The sequence below is a fragment of the Drosophila sechellia genome, chromosome 3R (assembly GCF_004382195.2).
Source record: "Drosophila sechellia strain sech25 chromosome 3R, ASM438219v1, whole genome shotgun sequence".
Classification (NCBI taxonomy): Eukaryota; Metazoa; Arthropoda; class Insecta; order Diptera; family Drosophilidae; genus Drosophila; species Drosophila sechellia.
Window position 1 is genome coordinate 26,431,042 of NC_045952.1, and position 25,913 is coordinate 26,456,954.

Genomic DNA, 25,913 nt, shown 5'->3' on the forward strand with positions numbered 1-25,913 from the left:
AGTGCAATATAAACGCAAAGGTCTACCTACGTTTTTACGCGTATTTCAGCTACCTGCTTGCTTGGCAAAAACGTTAATTAGCCTTAATGAACTGGAAAATTCAAATGTTGCCGCCAGGGTTGCAAGCGCTACTTTATTTGTGCTGGCAATGCCGTTGGAAATGCCGGTCTTTTAACAGCTGATTGTTTTTCGGAGAAGAAGAAGAACAGCGTGTTTGCAGTCCGCGTTTTTGTGTAAAAATTGTGAATATTTAATTTATTTGCAGTTTTCTTACGTTTTAAAGAAAAATTTAGGAATCTGAAAGTGGTGTAACAATTGGTAAGTCGGTAAAAACAACAAAAACCAAGAGTAACATAAGTTTGGAGGCACCGCGAAAGTTTTAAATTTTCTAAGACGCCGCCGGCAAATTTTGAATGAAAATATTAAAATATATATATTTTTTAGGAAAAACCATGGATTCCGATTTGTACGATGAGTTTGGCAACTATATTGGTCCCGATCTAGACAGCGACGAGGAAGATGACCAAAGTATTTACGGTCAACCCGATGTGCAGGATGATCCAGAGGTATAAACGTGCAAAAAACCAATAAAAATGATGATTAATCTATGGTTTTTCATTTAAAGGACGCCATGGACGAGGACGAGGTGGAGCCGCAGGAGGACGAGGACAAGGAGGTGACCGCCGTGGTTTTGCACGAGGATAAACGATACTATCCGTCGGCAGTTGAGGTTTACGGCCCGGATGTGGAGACCATTGTCCAGGAGGAGGACGCCCAGCCGCTGGACAAGCCGCTCATAGAGCCGGTGAAGAAGCTGAAGTTCCAGATCAAGGAACAGGACATGCAGGAGACCACCTACGACATGGAGTTCATGGCCGATCTCATGGACACTCCGCCGCTCATTCGCAACGTGGCTTTAGTTGGCCACCTGCACCACGGCAAGACCACCTTTGTCGACTGCCTCATCCGGCAGACGCATCCGCAGTTTGAGACCATGGAGGAGCGCCAGCTGCGCTACACGGACACCCTGTTCACGGAACAGGAACGCGGCTGCAGCATCAAGGCCACGCCGGTCACACTTGTCCTGCAGGATGTCAAGCAGAAGAGCTACTTGCTGAACATCTTCGACACCCCGGGGCATGTCAACTTCTCGGACGAGGCCACCGCCGCCATGCGAATGAGCGATGGTGTCGTGCTGTTCATCGATGCCGCCGAGGGCGTCATGCTCAACACGGAGCGGCTGCTCAAGCACGCGGTGCAAGAGCGCCAAGCCATCACCGTTTGCATAAACAAGGTGAGAGTTTGGCCTTATGGTGACACTAAACTTTCTAATGGTTTTCTCGCAGATTGATCGCCTCATCCTGGAGCTTAAATTGCCGCCCCAGGACGCCTACTTTAAGCTGAAACACATTGTGGAGGAAGTCAATGGGCTGCTGAGGTGATTAAGTGCTTTATGCCCAACCCCTTTTTGATCTTACTAATTTACAATATTCTTGCAGCACATATGGCGCTCCAGATGACAATCTCTTAGTTTCGCCCATCCTGGGCAACGTGTGCTTCGCCAGCTCGTTGTATGGCTTTTGTTTCACTCTGAAATCCTTTGCCAAGCTGTATGCAGACACCTATGAGGGAGTGGCTTACCTGGACTTTGCCAAGCGGCTCTGGGGCGACATGTACTTCAACAGTAAAACGTAAGTAATGTCCAAGTATCCAAATCATTTGCTAATCCCAAGTATTTTTTAATAGGCGCAAGTTTACAAAGAAGCAGCCGCACAATTCGGCACAGCGCAGCTTTGTGGAATTCATTTTGGAGCCCATGTACAAGCTGATAGCCCAGGTGGTTGGCGATGTGGACACCACTTTGTCGGACACTCTGGCCGAGCTGAATGTGCGCGTCTCCAAGGAGGAGATGAAGTCCAACATAAGACCACTGCTGCGTCTCGTCTGTAACCGATTCATGGGCGACTGCAGCGGCTTTGTGGACATGTGCGTGGAGCACATTAAATCCCCACTGGAAAATGCCAAGCGAAAGGTGGACCACATTTACACTGGACCCAAAGAGGGTGACATTTACCGGGATATGATTTCATGCAACCAATACGGCACTCTGATGGTGCACAGCTCCAAGATGTATCCCAACGATGACTGTACCTTCTTCCAAGTGCTGGCGAGAATTGTATCTGGTACCCTACACGCTGGCCAGGAGGTGCGTGTCCTGGGCGAGAACTACACCCTGCAGGATGAGGAAGACTCTCGCATTCTGCAAGTGGGTCGCCTGTGGGTATTTGAGTCTCGTTACAAGGTGGAGTTAAATCGAGTACCCGCCGGAAATTGGGTGCTCATCGAAGGCATCGATCAGTGTATCGTCAAGACCTCCACCATTGTGGATATTAATGTTCCAGAAGACCTCTACATATTCCGGCCACTGAAGTTCAACACCCAGAGCATTATCAAGATTGCTGTGGAGCCAGTGAATCCATCCGAGCTTCCCAAGATGTTGGATGGCCTCCGCAAGGTGAACAAATCCTATCCACTCCTCTCGACTCGAGTTGAAGAATCCGGCGAGCATGTTATTCTGGGCACTGGCGAGCTGTATTTGGATTGTGTCATGCACGATCTGCGTAAGATGTACTCGGAGATTGACATCAAAGTGGCGGATCCTGTGGTGGCTTTCTGCGAAACAGTTGTGGAAACGAGTTCGCTGAAATGTTTTGCCGAGACGCCGAATAAGAAAAACAAAATAACCATGATCTCGGAGCCGCTGGAGAAGGGATTGGCCGAGGATATTGAGAACGGAACCGTCTGTATAAACTGGAATAAAAAGCGCATCGGCGAGTTCTTCCAGGTCAACTACGATTGGGATCTGCTTGCGGCGCGTTCCATTTGGGCCTTCGGTCCCGACTCCACGGGTCCCAATATCTTGGTCGACGACACCCTGCCCTCGGAAGTGGACAAGAACCTGCTGACCGCGGTTAAGGATTCGATTGTGCAGGGCTTCCAATGGGGAACGCGAGAAGGGCCGCTGTGCGAGGAGCCAATCCGTAATGTCAAGTTTAAGATTCTCGATGGCGTCATCGCCAACGAGGCGTTGCATCGAGGCGGTGGACAGATCATTCCAACAGCCCGTCGAGTGGCATACTCGGCGTTTTTGATGGCCACCCCACGTCTGATGGAACCGTATCTGTTTGTGGAGGTTCAGGCGCCGGCAGATTGTGTATCCGCTGTTTATACAGTGCTGGCTAGGCGCAGGTGAGTTCTGCTGCTCATGTTTCCTTAAGAGAATGCGTGTAAATTGTATATAATCTATTTTGCAGAGGCCACGTAACGCAGGATGCTCCCGTGTCGGGATCTCCCATCTATACGATCAAAGCCTTCATACCCGCCATTGATTCCTTTGGATTTGAGACGGATCTCCGCACGCACACCCAGGGCCAGGCCTTCTGCCTTTCGGTGTTCCATCACTGGCAGATAGTGCCTGGCGATCCCCTGGACAAGAGCATCATAATCCGGCCACTGGAGCCGCAGCAAGCGTCCCATTTGGCCAGAGAGTTTATGATCAAGACGCGCCGCAGGAAGGGTCTGTCCGAGGACGTGTCCATCAACAAATTCTTCGACGATCCCATGTTGCTGGAGCTGGCGCGCCAGGACGTGCTGGTCAACTATCCCCTTTAGACTCCCCACAAATCAGTAAAAACAAATAAAACATTTAGACATACTTTCCGAATTTCAATTGCGAACTTTAAATGGAATTTTTTTTACTATATTTACTAAATATTTATTTGAAGCCTTTTCGAGCCAAATAATTTACAAAATAGTGTACAGAAAGCAGCTACAGTTGTGATAGTTTCTAGGACTTTACTCGCCATTGCCGTTCTGCAGGACCTCCGACTCGTAGCCTTCCTGCTCTCCCTGCTCGTCATCGAACTCCACCTCGTCGTCGGCGGTAGCCTCCTAAAGAAGGGTACCGAATGGAATCGTTTTTAAAGATGCCTTGCAAGGATATGGAGGGTCGCTCACCTGGTACTGCTGGTACTCGGATATCAGGTCGTTCATGTTGCTCTCGGCCTCGGTGAACTCCATTTCGTCCATGCCCTCGCCGGTGTACCAGTGCAAGAAGGCCTTGCGCCGGAACATGGCGGTGAACTGCTCGGAGATGCGCTTGAAGATCTCCTGGATGGCGGTCGAGTTGCCGATGAAGGTGGCGGACATCTTGAGGCCACGGGGCGGGATGTCGCAGACGGCCACCTTGACGTTGTTGGGAATCCATTCGACAAAGTAGCTGCTGTTCTTGCTCTGCACGTTGTACATCTGCGTGTCCACCTCCTTCATGGACATGGGTCCTGTTAATTATTGAGTGAGCGTTCAAAAAAATGCCTTCGTGGAATCTTCCTGTGCGCATTTACACATTTACATCAAAAGGCAAGTTCGCTTTGATGCGCCGCCGGAATCCCCAAATCCCTGAATATGAAATACTAAATGGCTTCCAAGTTCTGCCTGCGCACCTGGCCACCTGCACTGGGATCTCAGCTCGGAGCTTGGGAATGGAAACAGTGAAACAGTCCCAGGAGGTAACTAAAAAAGTTGTTTAAATTCCTGCTCTCTGGCATTTTTTCCGCACATTTTTGTGATTAATTATTTTGCAAGTATTTGTGGCAGTCGGTCGGAGACGAAAACGAATCCTGAGATGGTGACGCCGGATCTGGGCTAAGCTGGAGTGCGGGTGCTTGAACACAGTGCAGGCCAAGTCACGTTCGGCATGATTAGTTGGGCCTGGGGGCCGTGTCAGGCGGCGGTCGCAATTCCCCAATGGATCTTGAAAGTAAATTTCTAATTACGCGCGTTTTGCGAGTCATCAGTCAAAAGCAAGGGGCCAAAGCGGCGCGAGCGCACACAAGGAATAGCAAATGAAATATTATGCGGCACACTTTTGGGCGCCGCATCGCAGTTTATTAATTTAGGAATTAGCGCGAAAAAAATGCGAAGCAACCTTTTCGGTGGGCGTGGCGAGGGCGGCATGCCACGATGCCGTGGCTAACAAATTTGCGCTACGTGCGCGTTGACGGATTGCAGCCTTTTTAGCCGCCAGCCAGAAGCATTAATCATTTTTAGTGGCGCCCATAAGTAGTAGGCCCAGTGCTCGGCTTTGGCTAATAAAATCGTCGCCAAAGCCAAGCCCCAGGAGTCCAAGGTGTTGGCCAGAGGCGGATGGGTCGTGCTATTGTAAGGGGGTGTCGTGGAAGATGCGGCTCAGATTTCTATCTTTACGATATATTCCTAGTGAGCTTTGATTTTTAGGAAAGAAGATTGGTTTGGTACTACTACTACTAGCCACCCCCTGCCCCACCTCTGGTGACTCGACTACGTGCCTGCGGGTCCGGGAAAGCGGCGGACAGGTGCGCCGCCGGATGCCCATGACAAAGTGACAAAGTTGACTGGGATAAGCCGGCGCGGGGGCTCCTGAATAAATGAGCGGATGGATGAATGAATGGATCCCTGTGTTTTCTGGCTACGCGTGAAAGTGTTTAGGGCTTCTTGTTAAATAACTATTTTTCTTTTCCCACCCCGGCGGCTTCATTCATCAAACGGCAGGACTCACCCCGGAAGATGCAGGCCACGGTGAGGTAGCGTCCGTGCCGGGGATCACAGGCGGTCATCATGTTTTTGGCATCGAACATCTGCTGGGTCAGCTCGGCCACGGTGAGGGCGCGATATTGCTGGGATCCCTTGGCGGTCAGCGGAGCGAATCCGGGCATGAAGAAGTGCAGACGCGGGAAGGGCACCATGTTCACCGCCAGCTTGCGAAGATCAGCGTTCAGCTGGCCAGGGAAGCGCAGGCAGGTGGTCACTCCGGACATTGTGACCTGGTTTCGTGAGGAAAAGCTACATTATTGTCAGGAAAAATTAAAGAGTACGTGGATTTCAAGTTCTGTTTTTTTGATTTGATTGTGGGAAAGGTAGGGTGAAATTATTGCTCCTGTTATGGACATCTGGTCATCGTTATCCTCATCTTCATCTTCGCTTCAGGCTAAAATCTTGGCTACTCACGGACACTAGGTGGTTGAGATCCTGGTAGGTGGGCGAGCAGATGCGCAAGCTCTGATAGCAGATGTCATACAAAGCCTCGTTGTCGATGCAGAACGTCTCATCGGTGTCCACAATTAGCTGGTGCAGCGACAACGTGGCGTTATATGGCTCCACCACCACCTCAGACACCTTCCCGCCATGGATTCCGATTGGAGCAGGAGCAGGAGCAGGGAACGGGGGAATGGGACAGACAAACAGAGGATGCATTAGATGGATTGACTAGGGGTACTCACGGAGACGAGATGGTTCAGATCGCCGTAGGTGGGCGACGATAGCTTCAGCGTGCGGAAGCAGATGTCGTAGAGAGCCTCGTTGTCAATGCAGAAGGTCTCGTCGGTGTTCTCCACCAGCTGGTGGATGGACAGCGTGGCATTGTACGGCTCCACGACAGTGTCGGATACCTGGACGCATTTATGGTGTCGAAGGAGGCGGCAGTGCGGCATGCAGAAGGAGGAGCAGATACAACTTTGTTAATTAGCAATGCTATCAGCAATCGGCGGACTCACAAAGGAGCCAGATTCAAATATTGTGTGTGTAAATCAATTAGTTAAATGGATGAGCTAAAGCTTATGCATATGCATAATATACCTATTTCAAATCTATAAGAAAAAGATACTTTTAAGTATGTATCTTAGAAGTGAAAATGTAAAGGACGCCTTTAAGCTTGAGCTTCTTCTGAGCAACCTGAAGGCTAGTCCTCTTTTGGCCATATTTGTTCTGGCCAATAATCAACGATTGTCCGCACTCTCCGTCTAATTCCCACTTCTTTTGGCCCAATCGCCTGGCTGGCTGGTTGTAGCATGGACATGAAAAATGCATTCTGCCAACAGGATGCAATTCGAATGCAGTGCTAACTGAATAGCAGACCCTATTAATACAGCCAGTTGTTTGTGGCTGCAACCAGCAGTTGCTAATGCCATTTTGAGCCTGGAGCGGCACTCAGGCCGAGAGTTGTTGCATAAATGCAGTTGCATGTTGCACAAACATCTGGGTGCCAGGTATGGCCCCATTCACATTCACGTTCGCATTCATTCATGCCTGGTGTGTGTTTCGAATGCTGCAAATTGAAAATTATGTATAATCTTTGGCTTGCCCTCTATATTTGCGCAGCCAAGATGCATTGCTCGTCGGTTGTAGCATGTTGAATGTGGCAGGGGCAGGTGCTGGGGCAGGGGCATGGAAAGGGATTTCATGCGTACCGGCCACTGTTAAGCATGCGACAAACTTCACTCCAGCTTCAGTTTGCCGTATGCGTAGTGTGTGCACATAAATTGTGGCAATTATTTAATGGCCACAGCCCTAGAGCGATAACGTGCACCTCCACCCACCCACTCTAAGTCCTTTGCACGTGGAAAACTTTTGAGAAGAATATCTTACCACGCTGGACATGCCAAACTTAATATAGTTAGTTACAAATAAAATCAGATATATTTTAACTCAAAAAGTCGTATATAAAGGTGGCTAAAGGAATGCAATGGTAAAGTAGAAAGACTTTCCTCGTTAAAATACACCGTTGCCTACTTTTTGATTTGAAATCTTCCTTGCTCTATATATTATATATGATTATTCTATTTGATTTCTAATTAGTTTAGTTAGATTGCATTTTTTCCTGTGTACTACACACACCTTTGTCTGCTTAGCTGGTACATGCAGTTAATACTAATGAGTTATGCTCGTACATATGCATTTTGCATTTTGTATTTGGTATTTGTTGCCAGCCTCACTATTTGTACACCGCCAGGACACGATATTTATCTGTGGGTGTGTGTGTGTGTTTGATTCAAAATCTGCAGGATTTACGAGCATGCATTTTGATATCATTGCATTGTCCAAACGGCAGGTGCAAATCTCAGTGGGCGCCATGCAACCAGTCGGATGCTTCAGCTTCAGTCAGCTTCGGTCTTCCGAAAGCGACTTCCGTTAATTAATGAACGCAATTAAATACTTTAATCAAAGGCCAAAATATTGAGCATTTAAACGAGAGAGAGAGAGACCTGACGCTTTTTTCGCGCTGATTATGCTGTGTGTGAATGGGCTGCATTTGCATAAATGACGCCTATCAAAGCGACAAAGGCCCTCTGCATGGCCTATGAAAAACTATTAAATTATATATTTAAATGTATGTAAATACGCACAAACAAGCGCGCATTAAAACCGCCATAACGTGACAGGCATGTGTCAGGCCAGGCCGCAATAAAATGACCGCCGAAGCCAAAACATTGCGGTAAGCCGGCCAAAACCAGCATGGCACATAAATAACAATCGAAGGGGGGACGGAGGGGTCCGGAGTCCTGACTCCACATTTAAAGTTAAGCCCCCAGTTCGATGGGTCGGAGTTTGAAGTTCGGGTTCAATAGTTGACCATTGGCGTTCAGCCGTGACGGTAATAAATTTAACGCAGTTCAAGTGTGTGTGTGTGTGTGTGCCCTCTGGGCTGCACTAAAAATTCCATATAATTTATTGTGCACTCCGATATGCCAATAAGAACATTGTCAAATGTTAATTTCACGCCTCACCAAATCTACCTTCTCTCCGGAGTCTTGGAACTTACATTTGTCCAGGATGCACTCGAAAATCCCAATCGATTGTATTCTATTCCTCTTGAAACTTAAAATAATCCTTAAGCCTTGTCTTGATCAAAATTTTGCTAATTAAATGAACTAAAGTTTGATTTCACTGCAAAACATCTAGCTTAGCCACTTTTTATAATGTTTTTTGTTAAAGCAATGCAAAATGCTGTAATTGTTTGTCTATCAGCAGGACCTCCTGCCAATGACAATTAATTTTGCGCTGAATAAATTTAATTAAACGTCAAAATGTAATTAAATGCGTATAATGCAGTTGAAGGCGTATCACGTGCCACCCATACATCTATTAATATTTCTACAAATATAAAGCGCACGTGTAATATATGCAACTGGGTTAATTAAGCGCCAATTGAGGCGTGTCAAAAAAAAAATATATATAAAAAAAGAAAGGACGCGGAGGTGTTCGATCTTGCGATTGCGAGCCACCAAATTGCATTAAAATTGCATTGGCAATTAGGCTTTGGCCGCTGCTCGTTGGCGGTGCCGCTAATTTCGCCTGCAAATTAATTAGAATAATTGGAACAAAGCTGGCCCAGTCGGCGCGCAAAGCCGCCAATTGAATTTAGCGTATGAATTGCATAAATAAAACAACATTTGTGGCATACTTTCGACACACGAAAATAAACGGGAGCGGCTCTCGGCGGCTTTCGCCTGCTAATTTGGCCAAAACGCGTGCAGGTGTAAAGCGCTTTTGGGTTGGCTTAGGACCGTCACCATGACTGGTCCCAAATGGTGGTACACGCTCGATGTCAACTGCCCCGTTCAGCAGAGCAGAGGACACACCCTGATTTCCCGGCACCATTGTGCGCGGCAGTAAGCTGATTTGGCTAAGCGGATTGCATTCGTCATGACCACAATGATAATGATATGCTGCATCGTTATCATGGGTGGGTAAGTTGGACGTGCGCTGGCACTCACCTTGGGCGATGGCACCACGGAGAAGGAGTTCATGATGCGGTCGGGGTACTCCTCGCGAATCTTCGAGATGAGCAGCGTGCCCAGGCCGGAGCCAGTGCCTCCGCCCAGCGAGTGCGCCAGCTGGAAGCCCTGCAGGCAGTCGCAGCCCTCGGATTCCTTGCGCAGCACCTCCAGCACGGAGTCGATCAGCTCGGCGCCCTCTGTGTAGTGGCCCTTGGCCCAGTTGTTTCCTGTGATATAAACGAAATGTTATAATGCAATATTCATATAAATGTTAAGCTCCTAAGCTATCGGTACTTAAATTAGATCATATAATAGCTGTGCGCTACTCCGCCAAAACTCATTAAAGTTCGCGGCGTTTGTGGGTCATTACGGAGGCCACAGCAACAGCGCCTGACATGTACAAAATTAATTTTCATCGTCATCCGCAGGCCATTTTATAATTGCAATCATCATAGCCATCATAGTCATTATCCTCATGGCAGCTGAGCATGAAGTGGGCCGGCCGGGAGGTCCTGACCGCGGCAGGACTATCGCACCGGCGGCTGTTACCTGATAAGCTCGCCTGTGATAACAATGCCGTGCTCATCTTGTCAATTGGTTGGCACTTATCAAAGCAAGGATAAGGCCGCCCTCAGTGGCTGCCGTTGTCACGGATGTTGCTGCTGCTGCTCCTGCTCCCGCTGCTGCTCCTGTTTTCGATGTTGCAACCAGGCTGGCCCAGCTGCAATAACTGCCGTGGCAAAAGGACACTCGCAGCACCATCGATGATGGTGCGGCAGCGGACTTTGGCCGAAACAAAAGCATGCCGAAAAGCGGCAGGAAAACAAAAGCCACGTCCTAGCACATGAACACCACATTCGCCCATTAACGAGAGCAACGGAAATGCATTAGGAAAATGCCCAAAGAGGCTGGCTACGAAACAGAAACAGGAGGATATCGAAGTGCCACTGTTTTCTACAGACATTTTTGGTGTAGCTAGCTTGTTATTCAATAGTGAGAAATCGTGTGATTTCTAAATTGGCCTAAGTAATACATTGATAGGGAAATGATGATACAAAACATGTTGCTAATATCAAATATCAATAAAAAAATAGATCGCTAATATCTATGGCGTGTCACGTTGACGCACAAAAACTTATCTCTTGTGGTTCGGAACACCAGCGATTATCTGCAGCTGAATTTGTACTCACCGGCTCCCGACTGTCCGTAAACGAAGTTATCCGGCCGGAAGAGCTGGCCCATCGGCGACTGGCGGACGGAGTCCATGGTGCCCGGCTCCAGGTCGATGAGCACCGCTCGCGGCACGTACTTGCCGCTGCTGGCCTCGTTGTAGTAGACATCGATACGCTCGTGCTGCAGGGCGGATTCGCCGTGGTAGTAACCATTGGGATCGATGCCGTGCTCGTCGGAGATGATTTCCCAGAACTGCAAGTGGCAGAGAGAAGCGCTACTTTAATGCCGTTTCAATAATGATTAAAGTGCATAATGGAGAGCCCGTCCGCTGTATGCAAATATGCGGTGGTCGCAATGAGCGCATTTGCATATGCGACCCACCGTTCGTTTCACATGACGTATGCGTGATATTTCGTGACAGCGTCCGCTGGTATGCAATGAAATTTCGCGAGCCTCTCGCCTACGTTTTCCTTTTCAGAAATATTATTTTACAATCAAGGTGGTGTGGGTGTGGGTGTGGGTGGGTGTGTGTGTGTCTGTGTGTTTGTGTTGCATTGCTTTGGCAATCAATGCATATAAATATGAGTGTCCTTTTTACATGCCTCCTGCTTTTATTGCCGCCGCCATCGGAGTTCTCGTATCTGTGCATATGCTGCATGACCCCACCTCCTGCTACTCCCCAGCATCCCCTCCCCCACTCACACACACACAAGCACTCGCACCCACACACATACACACGCGCAGCGAGCACTTTACATGCCGTGAGCAATTTCTGTAGCATACTTCCATGGGCGCGCAATTTTTTCATGCCGTGTTATTTTTTTGTTGTTGTGTAACGAGCGGGAATAATTGAATCCTTTTAGGTATTTTCATACACATATACCTGCGCACGAAAATACATGTATATATGTATGCGTGTGCGTTCTCCCTCTCGATAGCGTTTCTCGATTTTATTTACACAAGAAATTCTCCAGCTCGATTCGTGTTTGTTTTGTTTTTGCTTTGGCTCTTTATTTTTTATTGCACAATACGCTTGGCAAAACATTTCACGTTTGCTGCGTATATGAATTTCAAATTTTTAAAAATGTTTCAATCGCCTCCCCTTTTCCCCGCTCCACGCGACAGGTGAGTGCGTGGTGGCGGGGGAACAAAGTGCGGGAAAATGGAAGGAAAACGGGAGAAAATGGGGAAAAATGCTAATTGTGAGAAAATCGCAATGTGTGCGCTCGGCCTGCCGCGGCTCTCACTGATCGAAATGATTTTTAATGGACTAAAAGGCAGCAGTGGCAGCCAAGGGCCATGAATTCACTTTTATATGCGAGTATTTTTTCACGCATTTATTCCAGCTTGGCTGGTAATACCGAAGGTCACCGGCAGATTGATTACTGAATATGAATTTTAATTAGTCGCACATGGCGCTGAAGATGCGACTTTTCCCTTGAAAATGCCATAAACTCAAGTGACTGTCGAGGAAATGACAGCACAGAGAGAAACTCATCACCGAAATTGGCAATCAATTCGGTAGATTCGATATCATACATATCTTATCTGTGACATATTCAAATGATATTGGCTGATTAAAACTGGTCGCATGCAAAAAGACTAGCGCTTCAATGAAAATCTACAGTATCTCCAAAATCGGTGATTAAAATCGAGAAAAAATATTACAAATTCATAGATAGCTATTTAAATTCAAATAAACCGATTTGCTTTTAAAATAAATATTATTTGGTATTAAGTTTTCTCCATATTATTTAGATGTTAGGAAGTGAGCATGGTTAAGTTGAAATGACAGCATGAAGGCCAAGAATTTTCCTCTGTGCAGGAAGGAAATGTCCTGAATAATGCATGGCACCCGGTGTTTATGTCAAGCCCGCTTGTCAGACATTCCATCGAGCACTTTGAGGCACACTCTTGCCGGGGATTCCCGGAGCACACACACACACACACACACACACGCCTGCATTTGGGCCATAAATAGTTAAGTGGCTTGCGTAAAGCGTTGAAGTTTTCCCAGCCAGCGGACAAAGTAAAAAGGGCTAGGTGAAGGTTGTAAAAGTTCGAAAAATTTGATAACGGTTGATTGCACACACACAAAGAGCCCCATCGTCGTCCTTTTTGTACCAGGCCCCCAAAGCATATGCTTTGTGTGTGTGCGCGTATCTGTATCTTTTTGGCATTCAGCTTTTCCGAAGACACCAAGCCATGCTAATCCAAGAGCCGCATAAATGTTTGCGCGCCAGTGCGATTGTTTGGCAAAAGTTTTGCTCCTCCATTGGCTCTTAGACACGCAACAATGATAACAAGTTGCATGGCAAGGCCAAAATAGAGACAAGAAAAATCGCTGGCCAAGAAAACTTTCGCAGTTGGCAGTGGCAGTGGCAGAAGTTTTGGCCCTCACATGCTGGCTTTTGCATACATAACAAACTGGAAATATGACACTCAATTGTACGCATCGGTGGGCACTTTTGGCTTGACAATAACTTTGATTTGCATGCCCGGTCCCAGTCCCTGTCCCCTTCTATACGCCCGCATGGGAGTCCTGCGTCCTGCGTCCTTCGTCTTTGCTCCTTGGACCCTGCGCCCTGGCACTTGTTGCCTGTGGGGAAATTCAAATGCTTTCTAGCAAGCCAATTGCAGATAAGCGCTTTTCTTTTCCGGCCGTTGGCATTGAGTGAGCAGCATAATTTATTTACAAAAACTTTTGCCAGTCGATCTGCCCATCATTCGCTTGCTCCTGACAACCAAAAAGAATACACCAAAATATGGACACGACCAGCGCCCTTGTTTGGCAGTTTTTGAAGTGGGTAAAGTGCTCCGCGACAGGCCATCAGATTCCCATTTCGCGGAATCCCCCCCCCCCCACCAGAAAAAAAAATAATTACGCTGCCTTCATTTGCTTAAAACTTTTCACTGGCTGCGGTCAAATTGCTTAATTACAAAATTACTTCCACGTGGCCGAGAGCAAGCGACGCTTCGGAACCTGGCGAAAGCCACTTGGAAAGCCACAGGACGAAAAAAGCGCCAATGATCAAATTAAAAGTAAACAAAAGAGCTGCGTGCGTTGACCAAAGCGGCGCCATTTTGCGGCGCCCGCTTTTTGTGGCTCCCAAACTCCTGGGTCTCTCTTGAAAGAAATCCAAAATTAAAATTCCCAAAGCGTTTGCACAAAAACCGAGACAAAAGTCAAGTGGCAAAGTCGCGATCCGCAGGAAGAGAGGAAAAAAACGCGAATAAATTAATTCTGACCAGTTCTTACACGGGAAACAAAACCTATGCAACTAATGTAAAATGTTTATTTCTACAAATTTACTGAACTTTACCTCGCATCTATTTGGAATGGGAAACCCTATAATTAATACATAATTTTTAAATATTCTTATGAAATACTGCCATGGCTTTAAATTACCTCTAAGGTTTGCTATTTTATTGTTTATTGAATAATACATTTTGAATAAATTATTTTTCTCGACTGTATCTCCGTTGAGTTCTGTTCTGCTTAGCCGTCGTCTCTAAAAGGACATTTCAGCTTGCTTTGGACAAGGATGCGCGTGGCGCAAAGCGGCGGAAGTGCATGTCGCACCGGAAGTGAACGAGCGGTGGGCGGCGCTGGATTTGAGGGGCGTGGCCAGGGGGTTGCAGATTGCTCGGCAGCTGCGTTTGCATACTAAATTTGCTGCCGTAGCTCGCGGCTCACATAAATAATAAACAATTGCAGCAATAAATATTAAATGATGCCCAAGTTTGTCTCAAGGCGCTGAGCTTGACATGCGAAATGATTGCGCCGCACTTCGCTTCGCTATTTCAATTCAATTTCATGAAAATATCCTCTGTCCAACTTGATTATGTGATTTAATTTAAATTTCTGCATTTGGCACGTGAATGAAAGCCATTTTTTGCGAGCGTTTTAATTAAGTTGTCAGCAGGCCCACAAGAAATTAAAAAATTATTCATTGCACTAAAATTATAATTGTTAGGTTGTCTGACACTATGCCACATTTATTAAAATTCAATTAAAATAAATAATTAAATATCTATGCATTTCAATGTGCCCACATTCAATGCCTGAAGATAAACAAAAAAAAATTTTGCATTTCTAATTAAAGTTCTTGTGTGAAAATGATTAAAAATCCAGCCGCAAACGCATTAACCCGCATGCCCAACTTCTCGGGCGACTTCTTAACCCATTTATGCCCGCTGAGAGAGCGCAGCAAACTGAAAATGCAATTCAATTTTCGGCCACCGGCATTAAGCTAATTATAAAATAATAAGCAGGATTTCAGCGCATTTCGATCATTTGCAAATTTACAAATGTGCGACAAATCCGCGCAATTTGCGGGCGAACGCTTAAAATGCAAAGCGTTCGCCCAAGTTAATTTATTTTAATTTCGAAAAATCTCTTTGAATATGCGCCGGATGGGGCATTGCATTTGGCGTCCATTAGAGTAATGAGCTTTGGTCGGCACAAAATAACCCTTGCCATAAAATCGAAAATGCCAAAACACTCTGGAAACTTAACGGCCGCCCATCGACGAATGACACTTTGCAGCCTGCGGCCATAAACCATTCGATTCGCAGCGCAAAAAAAAGAAGAACAAAACGTATAAATCCACCATTTCTATATGGCATATATCCTCAGCGCTGGGCAGCTGTTAGCTGGTAACTGGTAACTGGTAACTGGTATTGGTAACTGAAAACCGGATACTGGATTCTGGCAATTGGCAGCTGAGCTCCATCCGTCTCCAACTGCTCAAAAATGCAATTTATGTGTGCACAAGGCAAATAACGAATTGTACCCCAAACTACGTTTAATGCTCCGCCCCGGAATGGAGCTGCAAATATAAGGATATTTTGTAATAACACTAAAAGGATCTTATCGACAGTTGACAGATATGCGCTACACTCGCATGTTGTCTTTATTGGCCGACGTCGTTTAGGGCCATAAAAAGCTGGCACTCAGCAAAAAAAGGCTCCGCTTGCTTGCAAATTATCTAGGATATTTTCAGAGTTCCCATAACTTATTACTGAGTTCAAATATTTTATGGAAAATGAAAGAAATTACAGGAGAACTAATTGTTTAAACAAAGCATTCCCAGGATATATCCCAAATTGTAAAAACCCTTTATTCCGAGTGTGAATATAGCCTGGCTTTGCTCGGCAGAGTCCTGCGAAATGGAGCAGCATAATTAGACTCACGTAGCGATTGCAAATGAAGCAATTGGCGATGCAGCTGCAATTTATTGCCCACATGCCCATACACTCATATAAAGCAGTCTCAATTTGGACGGCACGTGTGAGTTTCGAGGCGAGTTGGGTTCGCCAGAAAAATGCAATTTTTCCTCTGTAAATTACCCTTTGTACACACGCATGGTGGCTGAATTTGCAATTGCATTTATCGTCAAGTGCATCAATTTAAATGTGGCCACTAATTGTCATTATCAGTGCGTTGCGTTGCATTGCATTCGCCGAGCAGTGTTTTTCCAATTCCTTTTTTTCGGGTCCTGCAAACTGCGTTGTTTATGTTGTTGTTTAAATTTTTATATTCATTTAATTGCCATCGGCATTAAAGTGCTAAATGCTTGTTAAAATTCAAGATGCCATGCCACACGATGGCTACGACTTAATCGACGGGGGCGGCAGGTTCAAGGCTCGGCCAAAGACTCTTGTCTAGCAAGGATATGCAAATATTGGTTCATTAGTATTGGTCATTCGGCTTTCGGCTTATTGTGTGGTGCCGTATGTGTGCATAAACACACACACACAAGGACAGCGATGACGCAGTCTAAGTGCAACATCAAATAGCTTATAATTAAAATTTCCATAACTCATACGCACTGTTGGCGGCGAGAGCATGGGTGGAAATTGAATAAATGCGACGGCTTCATTGGGCTCAAATAATTGAGTTGCAGTGAGGTTTCCAAGAGCTAATTTAGGAAACAATAGTTAAAAGTTGACGGTGATTCAATAACTGATAAATTATATAGTAAATTTAATATTTGAAAGCGCGCAGTTTTCTATATAAATTTTCTATTTCTATAAATGACTTAAATAACAAGCATCTAAGAAAAAGCGAATATTTATTTGGCTTTTCAATTGATTGACTCAATATAGCTAAATATTAATAAATATTAACAAAAGTTGACAGACTTTTGAGTACTGAAGGCGAATTTCTATTTTCCCAACTTCTTAGGCCTCCCTCGCCTTTTGGTATATAATCACTGCTCTCGAGGGTTAATCCTCTGCTGGCATCTGTCGTCTTGTAAGATTCCAACGGCAATGGCTCTCAGGTTTTTCCCTCCTGTAGATATCAATGTATCTTGCAGACATAGAATGATGTGTGCGCTTCAACGGTGCGTATGGCTTCATTTAAACTCCCGTACAGACAGAGACCAATGTGGCTAACAAACAATTTCAATTGAGATTTCAATAATTGTCGATTTAGATATGTAAATATTTATTGTATATTTCGTTGGTCGAACTGCTATTGACTTAACTAATGTGCACGGTGCGTCTGTGTTTGCCCATGTGTGTGTGTGTGTTGGTGTGCCTGCTGGTGCGTCTGTCTGCGTGAGCGACGTGGTGTGCGTGGCCACCATGGCCTCGATTGTTTGCTGCTCCGTGGTCAAAACGAGGCAAATATGGCCCAAATCAGATTTGATTTGTGCCCAGGTGTCGCTCTAATGCCATTGCCGTTGATGTTTTTGGCCAAGATAATGATCATTAATGAGATGTGTTCCGATTTTCGATTTCTTAAGACGTTTTCGAGTTACAAAAACAACTATTTCATACATAAATCATTTTTGATGTGCATGCATTTTGAGAGTTATTATAAGCTGAAACTATAAAGCTTAAAAGATGATGTTCTAAATTCAGTAGGAGCTGTCGTTCGAAGGGTTGCAATAATATTTGCTAATGGCCACAGTTTGTGGAGCAGACTCCGCCGTATGTTTTACGCTCCTGCCACACCATACATATAAACAACTGCCACTTGCACTTCATCATTCCACACACACACACTCACACTCAGATACAAAACCGTGAATTTAGGCCGGTTGCCTGTGGCAAAGAGGGTAATAATAATAATAATATTTATATGGTAAGCGATATGAAGTTCATGGCCTGAAGAACACTTTGGCAAAAGCTAAATAAATAAACAGTGTCAGGCGAAAGCATTTTTGTGCTTTCTGTTTAGGAGTGAGCGCATGTGGTGCTAAATGGCAAGTGGATGCCACAACTCCTGAATTGGCGATGGAGCATCTGAGCCATCAAAGAAATTAAGACAGGTTCGTTGGGAGGGTAGCGAAATGGGCAGAGTTAATCCACGAAACAAATACGACACGATAATCCTTAAAGAACATAGCGGAAATTCCAATTTATCTGTGGCAATGTACCTGCCACAAATATGTCCCAGAAATATTATGTACTGCCTTTTTTTTCGACAGCGAACATGATTTTTTACGATCTATTTGAGGTCTGGCTTTATTAAGTGCTGGACAAATGAATCGCTGTTGGATATTAATGAATATAATACCATCTCCTTTTTTTTTTTTACTCAAGTTCGCTATCAAAATATTTCATGTTTTTTATAATGATTGGTGGTAAATGCAGTGGAATCGATGGGAGAGGGACAGATAAAGTACTGAGTAAACTTTCGCTCTATTAATCAATTTCGATCTACTTCGATCTCTGTCCCGCAGGACGAGTGCGTTTGCAGATAAAACTTGGTCATTTTGCGGGAATATCCTATAACGATTTTTATGATTCCACAATGAAATTAATTTTTATTACCACCAAGCGTGAATTTCCCTTTGACCATTTGATCGGGCGGGCGATGCAAAACTTTTTACACAATTCCCGCGCAATGTTTTTATTTTTCATTTTAATTGCCATTTTTGCCATTTCGAATGCGGAATGACTGGTAATATATGTACTAGCATAAAAAAATCCAATTAATACTGTTTGTCAAATAAGCCCGAAATAAAATACAATATAAGGCAAATGCAAATGCAAATACGGCAAATTGAAAAACTTGTGTGTAAAATGCGGGAATATTATGGCGAACGTTTTGAAGTCCTACTGGCTTTGGCTCTAAAACTAATACAGTGCAGAAAATCGCACTTAATTGGATTGCCACGAATATTGGTGAGAATTCAGTCGAGTTGGCGCGTGGAAACCAAAAATAATTGCAACACTAGTAGCTCTCAAAATATTTTGATTAATTTCGTTGCGCTAACTTGACAGACCACAAATTTAAATTATGCTTTGATATGTATGTGTGCGCCTATCTGCACAATTTGGCAAATGTGTTGATCTAGCCATCATTATGGCCGAAAACCGAAACCAGATTGTTGATTCAGATTCGCCATCGTTTCTCATCCAACCATCGCCCGCATTTAGGCCAAGTTATTCGTTCGATTGCGGTTTTGTTCGCCTGAAATATCGAATTTCTTTTCGCAAAAATGCTTCCCCCCTCATGCCAGCGACTGCCATAAATAATAAAACCGATGTTAATCTTTCAAGGACATGCAGCCGGACATATGTTTGTCCAAACAAATGCAAACAAACGGTAGTCGAGCGTGGATTTAGCAGGAGCACATGAATGATAAATATTTTGACCACATTGGTTTTTAATGAGGTTTCGCGCATTTGCTTTCGTTATTTTTGCGTTTAGTGTATTCAATCAGCTGCTGGGGTATAATTTATATAGCATTTGGTTGGCCAAAAAATATCATAATATCAAATCAATCAGAGCGTTCTTCGGCCTTGTTTTCACTAAAATGTATATATCATTTCATATAAACTAGATATTTTCAAGACCATATCCTGGCAGAGCATCCTGCATTCCGAATTGCACTTTTGCACTCTGTTTATTTAGGCAATTCATTTCGTGTTTTTGGTCGCACAATTAGTCAACGCAATTTGCGCAAATAAAATAAAACGATCCGAAATGAATCGAAAAACAGGCAGGCATACCACGTGCAAAAGCAGAGCCAATCCAATCTTGATTATTGTTATTTCTGGTAGCTGTGTTTTGCATTTTGTATTTTGGCTTAATTACGCCCCGCTTTGCCATAAATTTGCTGGCGTTTTGCGGTTAATATCTGCCGGCCAAATGCTTTATCAGCCGGCTTTCTCCAAAAGCCGAGGGCGTGTGTAAAATATTTTTGCCTTCTTATCGAAAAGACAGCAATTTGTAGTTCGCATAGCCGGCAAATCCAATTGCATAAATAAATAAATTACCGTGGCCGGCGAGAACTGGGCGTGTTTAAAACGCATTGCCAGCTGCTGCTTTATTGTATTATTAATTTTTTTTTCGTAAATACCAGATTACAACGGACCAACATATTTCATGGCTGGGCCTTATCTGCCGTCGTGCAGAGCTCGTTGGCAGTGTAATGCGCAATAATTACAATTTGCGGCTTGCAATTTCAATAATATAAAATTACCAAAGTAATTGAAAAGCTGAAAGGCTGCAAAAAAACAAAAATTAACAAAAAAATATGCGCCTGAGAGCGAGCAGCCAAAACAATTGCTCGAATAACAATGGTAATGAAACATATGTATGCCCGAACTCCCTGGCAATCCAACTCCACTTACCATATGCAATTTGCACTTTTGCCCGAGAACTGGCTGTCTGAATGGCGTTAAGAGCAGCATGAGATATTAATGAGCAAAAGAGCGGAATGCTTTTTAAAAGTGTTAAATAAATAACAAATGGCCATTTGCCGTACTGCCCACATGGCCGCTACCCATACACCCACCGCCTGTTGGCCTGGCCAACCTGTCGGCTCAGAGGGAGCAAGCGGCTTAAAGGTGCCCACAAGGGCAGGAGCAGCACTTGGGCTTCCATTTCGGTCATGTTCGGCTGGGTTTGCTGTCCTCCGAGGAGGGAAAGCATATATGGTAAAGGAAAAGTATATAAACCAAATGATTGGTCAACTTCTACCTTCAGTTGGGCATCTTGGAAAATGAATTTGTGAACAAGTGCTCACAAAATATCTACTTTAATAGCTATGATATATGGGTATTAAAAGGATTCTTCATTTGTTTTTTATTTCTATTATAATCCTAATACTATTAAGATCGCTTTTATTGTAAAATTGCATGCTTGTTTAGCAAAAAGGGTGACGATGAGATGACAATACGAAAAGAATGGAGTTAAGCTTTTTCCCTTTGCCGCATTTTCTCCGCACGTTTTCCTAATATTTATGCACACTTTCATTTTTTTTTTTGATTTCGCCTTTGTTCATCAATTTGCATGCACATGTTCAAAGCAAAGCGTAACTGAGCAAAAATATATACATAAATAAGTAATTTTTATATTCCATCAAGCCAGCAGCTACGCAAATGGCGGGGTGGTGAGTGTGGTGTGTGGTGTGTGGAAAATATTTATAAAAATTCCCTTTTGTTTATTTATAATCAGTTTGTGCAGCGGAGCAGAGCGTCGACTGGGCCCTTCCACCACCTGCCACGCCTCCGGCCTCCTTTTCCATTTCCATTTTCTATTGCATACTGCTAGGCGCAAGGACGCTGTGCGCTAGCAGCTGCAAAAGGGTGTGTTGGTGTGAGTGCGTGTGTGTGAGTACGGCTCATTTGGTATGCATAAACGCATTTTTATGTAAATTGAAAAATATTTCGCCGGCGAAAAAATTGGATATTTTAACCCTTGGTTGTGCTTGCCAGTTTTTTCCTTTTCGATATTTTGCGCTTGGTTACTGAGGTAATTGTTGACCATTCTAAGAACCAATACGAAATCGGTCCACATAAGTGCAATCTTCAATTGCTAATCATCATTCATTGGCATCGAAAACCCAGTCGACTGAAAGTGGAAATACAATTTGCAAGTGGAGTATAATACACCAGCATTTGATCCAACTGAATGGAAGATGCCAACTAAGTTAACGATGGCTTGTTTATCCTGGCCCACCCATCAGCATCGGAATATGTATGTATGTATATGCAATGCCGCATGAAAATTGCATTTGCATACGAGCGAGGGCATTACCTAAGACGTGGCAAGGCGTAATGCCAGGCCATAATGTAATCCGACCGATTCCCCAGTTACCCGGCTCGATATCGGGTAACCATAAAGAAATTACGGCTGCTAGCGAGCGTCATCGATAATTCAATTTTGTGCATTATTTTGGCGCTGCTCGATGATGCCCTGCCATTATGGGCCAAACAAACGTATCCTGGGGCAGGCTATATGGGTGTGCCACACTGCATGCCACACTGGCTCAAAGGAGCCGTTGCAGCCTGGCTTATTCCACTCTTTAATTTTATTGTCTGTTCTTGCCTGGCTTTCTCCGCTTTCCCCGTTTGCTACGTTTTCTCCGCTCTGCTCGTCTATAAATTTCGCCGCCATGGTGGCACAACGCTTTTCCTTCGGCTTTATGCCATGCCGTAAATAGATTTTCCTTGTTATTGTTCACAAAATGATTTAGGGAAAATTAGGTTTATGTAAATAATGAAGAAAAAGAAAAACGAACTCTAGCTGCAGGCCAAAATATCCTTGGATAGATGCCTTTGCCTCGGCCGATACATACATATGTACATATGTGATCAATTTCGGGGTGTTGGCAGAGGAAAGCCGGAAGACGTTTTCGACGGCATTTTGCCATATTTAATCGAAGCCAAGAGAATGGCTTAAATTGATGTCTGCCTTAAAATCGAATTGTGCTTAACGTGATTCAATGAAAACATTATGTTTACAAAACATGCGTACGCTGCCGGGATTTCAATTGTTAAGCTCTGTTTTTATAATTACAATCCATTCTGTTTGCAGCCCATTCATGTGTGAATAAGCTCTGCTCTTAATGTGTAATCAATCTGTTAAGTTTTTTCTTTATTTGCCTATTGGCCTTTATCAGCGGAGCAATTAGTTTTGGAAAATTTATTTAAAAATCACATTCACCATTTACGCCATTCACACCATTGTGCACTCTGTTTTGCCACGTAGGCAGTTTTGCACATTTATTATTTGTTTATTCTAGGCTGAAACAATATTTCATACTGACAGCCAATTAATCAGAAAAGGACATTCAATTAAGGCACAAAATCGGGCAGTGTGCAAAAAAAAAAAAAAAAAAAACAAAAACAAGCGCATGAATAGGGCAAGCAACAAAATATGTTCGCCATTATTATATTCAAATTTAATGCACCAACAAACAAGTTTTATGCCATCTATAAAGATTCGATAAGCGCAAATTGCATAAATAATCGTATTTATTTTTTAGCTGCACAATAGCTACACATAACAATGGCCGCAAATTATGGATGTAATAATGCTACGATTCGGGGGCGTACAAAATCGGTTGGGGGGCTTGGCTTATCCCGGAAAAGTGCGTTCTAATTAACTGAAAAAGGCAGTGTTGAAAACACGAAAAAAAGCACTTTAAAATATGTGGAAATGTGTTTACATAAAACTCAAGAGGAAAAGCGCACAACGCGAGCAAAAAGAGAAACGGTCAGAGAAAACTGCGCTGGGAAATGCCGGGAAAAAGACAAAAACATAAAAAAAAAATAAGCATTATAAAAAAAACTGTGTCAAACGTCAACGACTTTTTGTAGCTGGATTTTCATGACGCGGCAAATTGTGCGAGTTAATGTTAATGCGCTGAATTAGCTTAGAATGGGCGCTGTTTTCATTTCCACTCCTCTAATTGCCCGCAAACATGCTGCCGCTTTTCTACTCAAAATACCAGAACACACTATGTAATTGCCTATTTCGGCGCAACCCATATCAGTTCCTACTTTCCGAGTATTTATGTTTAAAGTTGTGTAAACAAGCCCACTGATTAGAGGCCGGCGATAGTGAAAGCAGCGCACACATAAGCCCGCCACTTTGTCACAGTCAGCCATGAGTCAGATACATATATCGGTTCAAGATACAGATACTATTTACAAGCCCCTCCTCTGTCGTAATTAGAAGTACCCACGAAACCTTCGACGGGTTCTTTATGACAGTAAGATCAGCCAACTGTGCGAGGGCAAACATCATAAGAGCTCGTGAAAAGTACTAGTTTACAGAACCAGTTAGTTGTATTAAATGTCCAAAAGACGGAAGCTTCTGAGAAATCTTCGAGCCAGTTTCTAAATGCTACTAACAGGGCACTAAGCTGCCGCAGTTTGCTCTGAGTTCCCGCCAAAAATACTTGGTTCACAGATAGGATTTCTTGAAACGAGAAACCTTCAGGTACACTGAAAAAATATCAATTTCTATTCTATAAGAACAAATAAATAAAGAGAATGTGTAATTTAATTTTAAATCGTAATTGTGCTTAAATGGGTTCTACTATATTACGATTAAATAATCATATAATGTTTATTTATGTTTTTGAAGGTCCTACTTTTTCTTGCTGTGCAGATTTGCATAGCCGGCTGATCACAAGCTCTCAACTGAGCGGCGAGCTAATTGTTTACACCTGACTGAGGTGATTTTGCTTAGTTTGCGAGCGGATTTCTGGGTTTAATTGACTGCGATATGCTCCGAGTCCAAGGTAATCTAAATGCGATACTTTAAGGTTGCTGATATTCGTATCTTGCGAGCGATAAGATAAGTGCCAAGTACGTTAGGTTTCTTCAATGTTTTGCAGTTTTATAGTTTCTCGAACTGGCGAAATAATCTATGCCACCCCCGCCCCCATCAATCCTCCCCTTTTAATTGCTGGCCACTAAAAACAGAACGTGAAAAGCCAAGAGAGAGAGAGAGAGAAAGTCGCAGTGAGAGAGAGGCAAAGAGCGCTCTTTCTTCTTTATTCCCCTGTTTTATAATTAAACATGTGAGGTTAGGATAGCGAAAAGTATCTAGAAAATAGAGCAAAGGTCTGCGATGCGAACACCGGTGGAATATCAATTATACGCACCTTCGAACCGATCTGATTGCCGCACTGGCCCGCCTGCAGATGCACAATTTCCCTCATTTCACGAATGAATTAGTAACTTTGGCAGCCAAACTTAACTCAATTGAACACACTGACGCACACTCGCACTATCAGCAATTATTAGCCACTATATCAATCTGAATCTGAATCCGAATCTGAGTCACAATCGGTCACGCATTCGGTTGAATCCGGGGAAGAGTCGGAGGAGAGCTTTTCGGGAGCAGCACGATCGACGCGCGTTCGCTTTGAGAATCCAACGTGAACTGAATGAATGGCGAGAGACCGCGACCCACTGGGGAATTTGTGCTCTACGGTTAAAGGGGCCGCATTAGTTTTCCACTCGGAAAAATATTTATAAACTTATCTTTACGAATTTGCATGATAAGAAATGATAAAATTATGGTTTCCTATCTTAGATTTATATAGATAGTTTTGGTGATGTATTGAATTTAGTATAACAATAAACAATAGTATAATAATAAACACATGATCAGAGATCAGAGTTCTGAAAAAACACAAGTTTTTAAAAAGAAACAATTGTTACTCTTAAAATTATATATAGTTGTAACAATATGTTAGTGCTGCTGTTATCTTGAGCACAACTGTATATACATTTTTAGAGTCCCTATAAAACAGGTTTATTTTATTAAACAGGTTATTATTTTTATTTGCAGGTGGAACATTTCCTTTAACATGACCCAAATTATATCAATACTTTAGATAAAGATTATCAATTAGCACGGATTACTTGGTTATGTTTAAAACAATGATTCTTTAATGATGAACAATAAAAACATTCATTCGAAAAGCAATGAATACCCGAACCATTTATTCGGTTGAGATCCTCTTCAATAGTGAGCATATTTATTTGAATCACAATCCAAAAATGCGGCAATATCATCCCTGATTTCTCGAAGTGCAGAGAGCGCGAAGAGCAGAGGTCGTAAATACATTAGTTTAAGTGAAACTGTGGGACACAGCAAGATATTTTCCCTAGCAGCGTGTTTGTCTTCCCGCTTTTCCCGACTTTCCCCCTTTATCGTATGATTTTTACCGGCGAGGCGCCAACGCTGCAATTCTTTCTTACGCTTCGCTGAGCTGGTGAGAATTCTCAGGGAAAAGACAGAGAGAGGGGAGAGAAAGAATGTGTGACAGCACGTGAGTCTAAGGTGCAAAGAGCGCCACATTCTACATTCTACAACTGCTTTCTTCAATCAGACTTGTAGAATTGTACATGTACGTAGCAATTGCGATTTTACAACAT

At 43.8% G+C, this 25,913-nt stretch overlaps 2 protein-coding genes across 3 annotated transcripts; one reads left to right on the top strand and one right to left on the bottom strand.

Moving 5' to 3' along the window:
* The first annotated feature begins 194 nt into the window (after window positions 1-194).
* LOC6618742 (116 kDa U5 small nuclear ribonucleoprotein component) lies at window positions 195-3,730 on the top strand. The gene is made up of 7 exons (XM_002042964.2): window positions 195-318; window positions 445-566; window positions 626-1,294; window positions 1,347-1,438; window positions 1,500-1,691; window positions 1,747-3,249; window positions 3,315-3,730. Exons 2-7 carry the CDS (start codon window positions 453-455, stop codon window positions 3,670-3,672), a joined length of 2,928 nt encoding a protein of 975 aa, XP_002043000.1. The 5' UTR covers window positions 195-318; window positions 445-452; the 3' UTR covers window positions 3,673-3,730.
* Window positions 3,731-3,744: 14 nt separating this feature from the next.
* On the bottom strand, window positions 3,745-24,910 carry LOC6618743 (tubulin beta chain). Of its 2 annotated transcripts, none has more exons than XM_032720746.1 (7): window positions 24,632-24,910; window positions 10,784-11,018; window positions 9,591-9,820; window positions 6,046-6,213; window positions 5,597-5,861; window positions 4,018-4,340; window positions 3,745-3,951 (listed from the first exon to the last, which is right to left on the bottom strand). In XM_032720746.1, the coding sequence occupies exons 1-7, from the start codon at window positions 24,686-24,688 to the stop codon at window positions 3,856-3,858; spliced, it is 1,374 nt and encodes a 457-aa protein (XP_032576637.1). In that variant the 5' UTR covers window positions 24,689-24,910; the 3' UTR covers window positions 3,745-3,855. The 2 variants fall into 2 exon arrangements, with proteins under 2 accessions (XP_032576637.1, XP_032576636.1); XM_032720745.1 differs by lacking the exon at window positions 6,046-6,213 and adding an exon at window positions 6,318-6,485.
* Between the last annotated feature and the right edge of the window lie 1,003 nt (window positions 24,911-25,913).

Excerpts from the sequence above, each read along its gene's own strand:
- LOC6618742 (XM_002042964.2), top strand. The coding sequence starts at position 453 with ATGGATTCCGATTTGTACGATGAGTTTGGCAACTATATTGGTCCCGAT. Across the intron at positions 1,439-1,499 it reads GAAGTCAATGGGCTGCTGAG|CACATATGGCGCTCCAGATG; the intron begins GTGATTAAGTGC and ends ATATTCTTGCAG. Across the intron at positions 1,692-1,746 it reads ATGTACTTCAACAGTAAAAC|GCGCAAGTTTACAAAGAAGC; the intron begins GTAAGTAATGTC and ends ATTTTTTAATAG.
- LOC6618743 (XM_032720746.1), bottom strand. The coding sequence starts at position 24,688 with ATGAGGGAAATTGTGCATCTGCAGGCGGGCCAGTGCGGCAATCAGATC. Across the intron at positions 6,214-9,590 it reads CCGTGGTGCCATCGCCCAAG|GTGTCTGAGGTGGTGGTGGA; the intron begins GTGAGTGCCAGC and ends CATGGCGGGAAG. Across the intron at positions 5,862-6,045 it reads ATCTCAACCACCTAGTGTCC|GTCACAATGTCCGGAGTGAC; the intron begins GTGAGTAGCCAA and ends TCACGAAACCAG.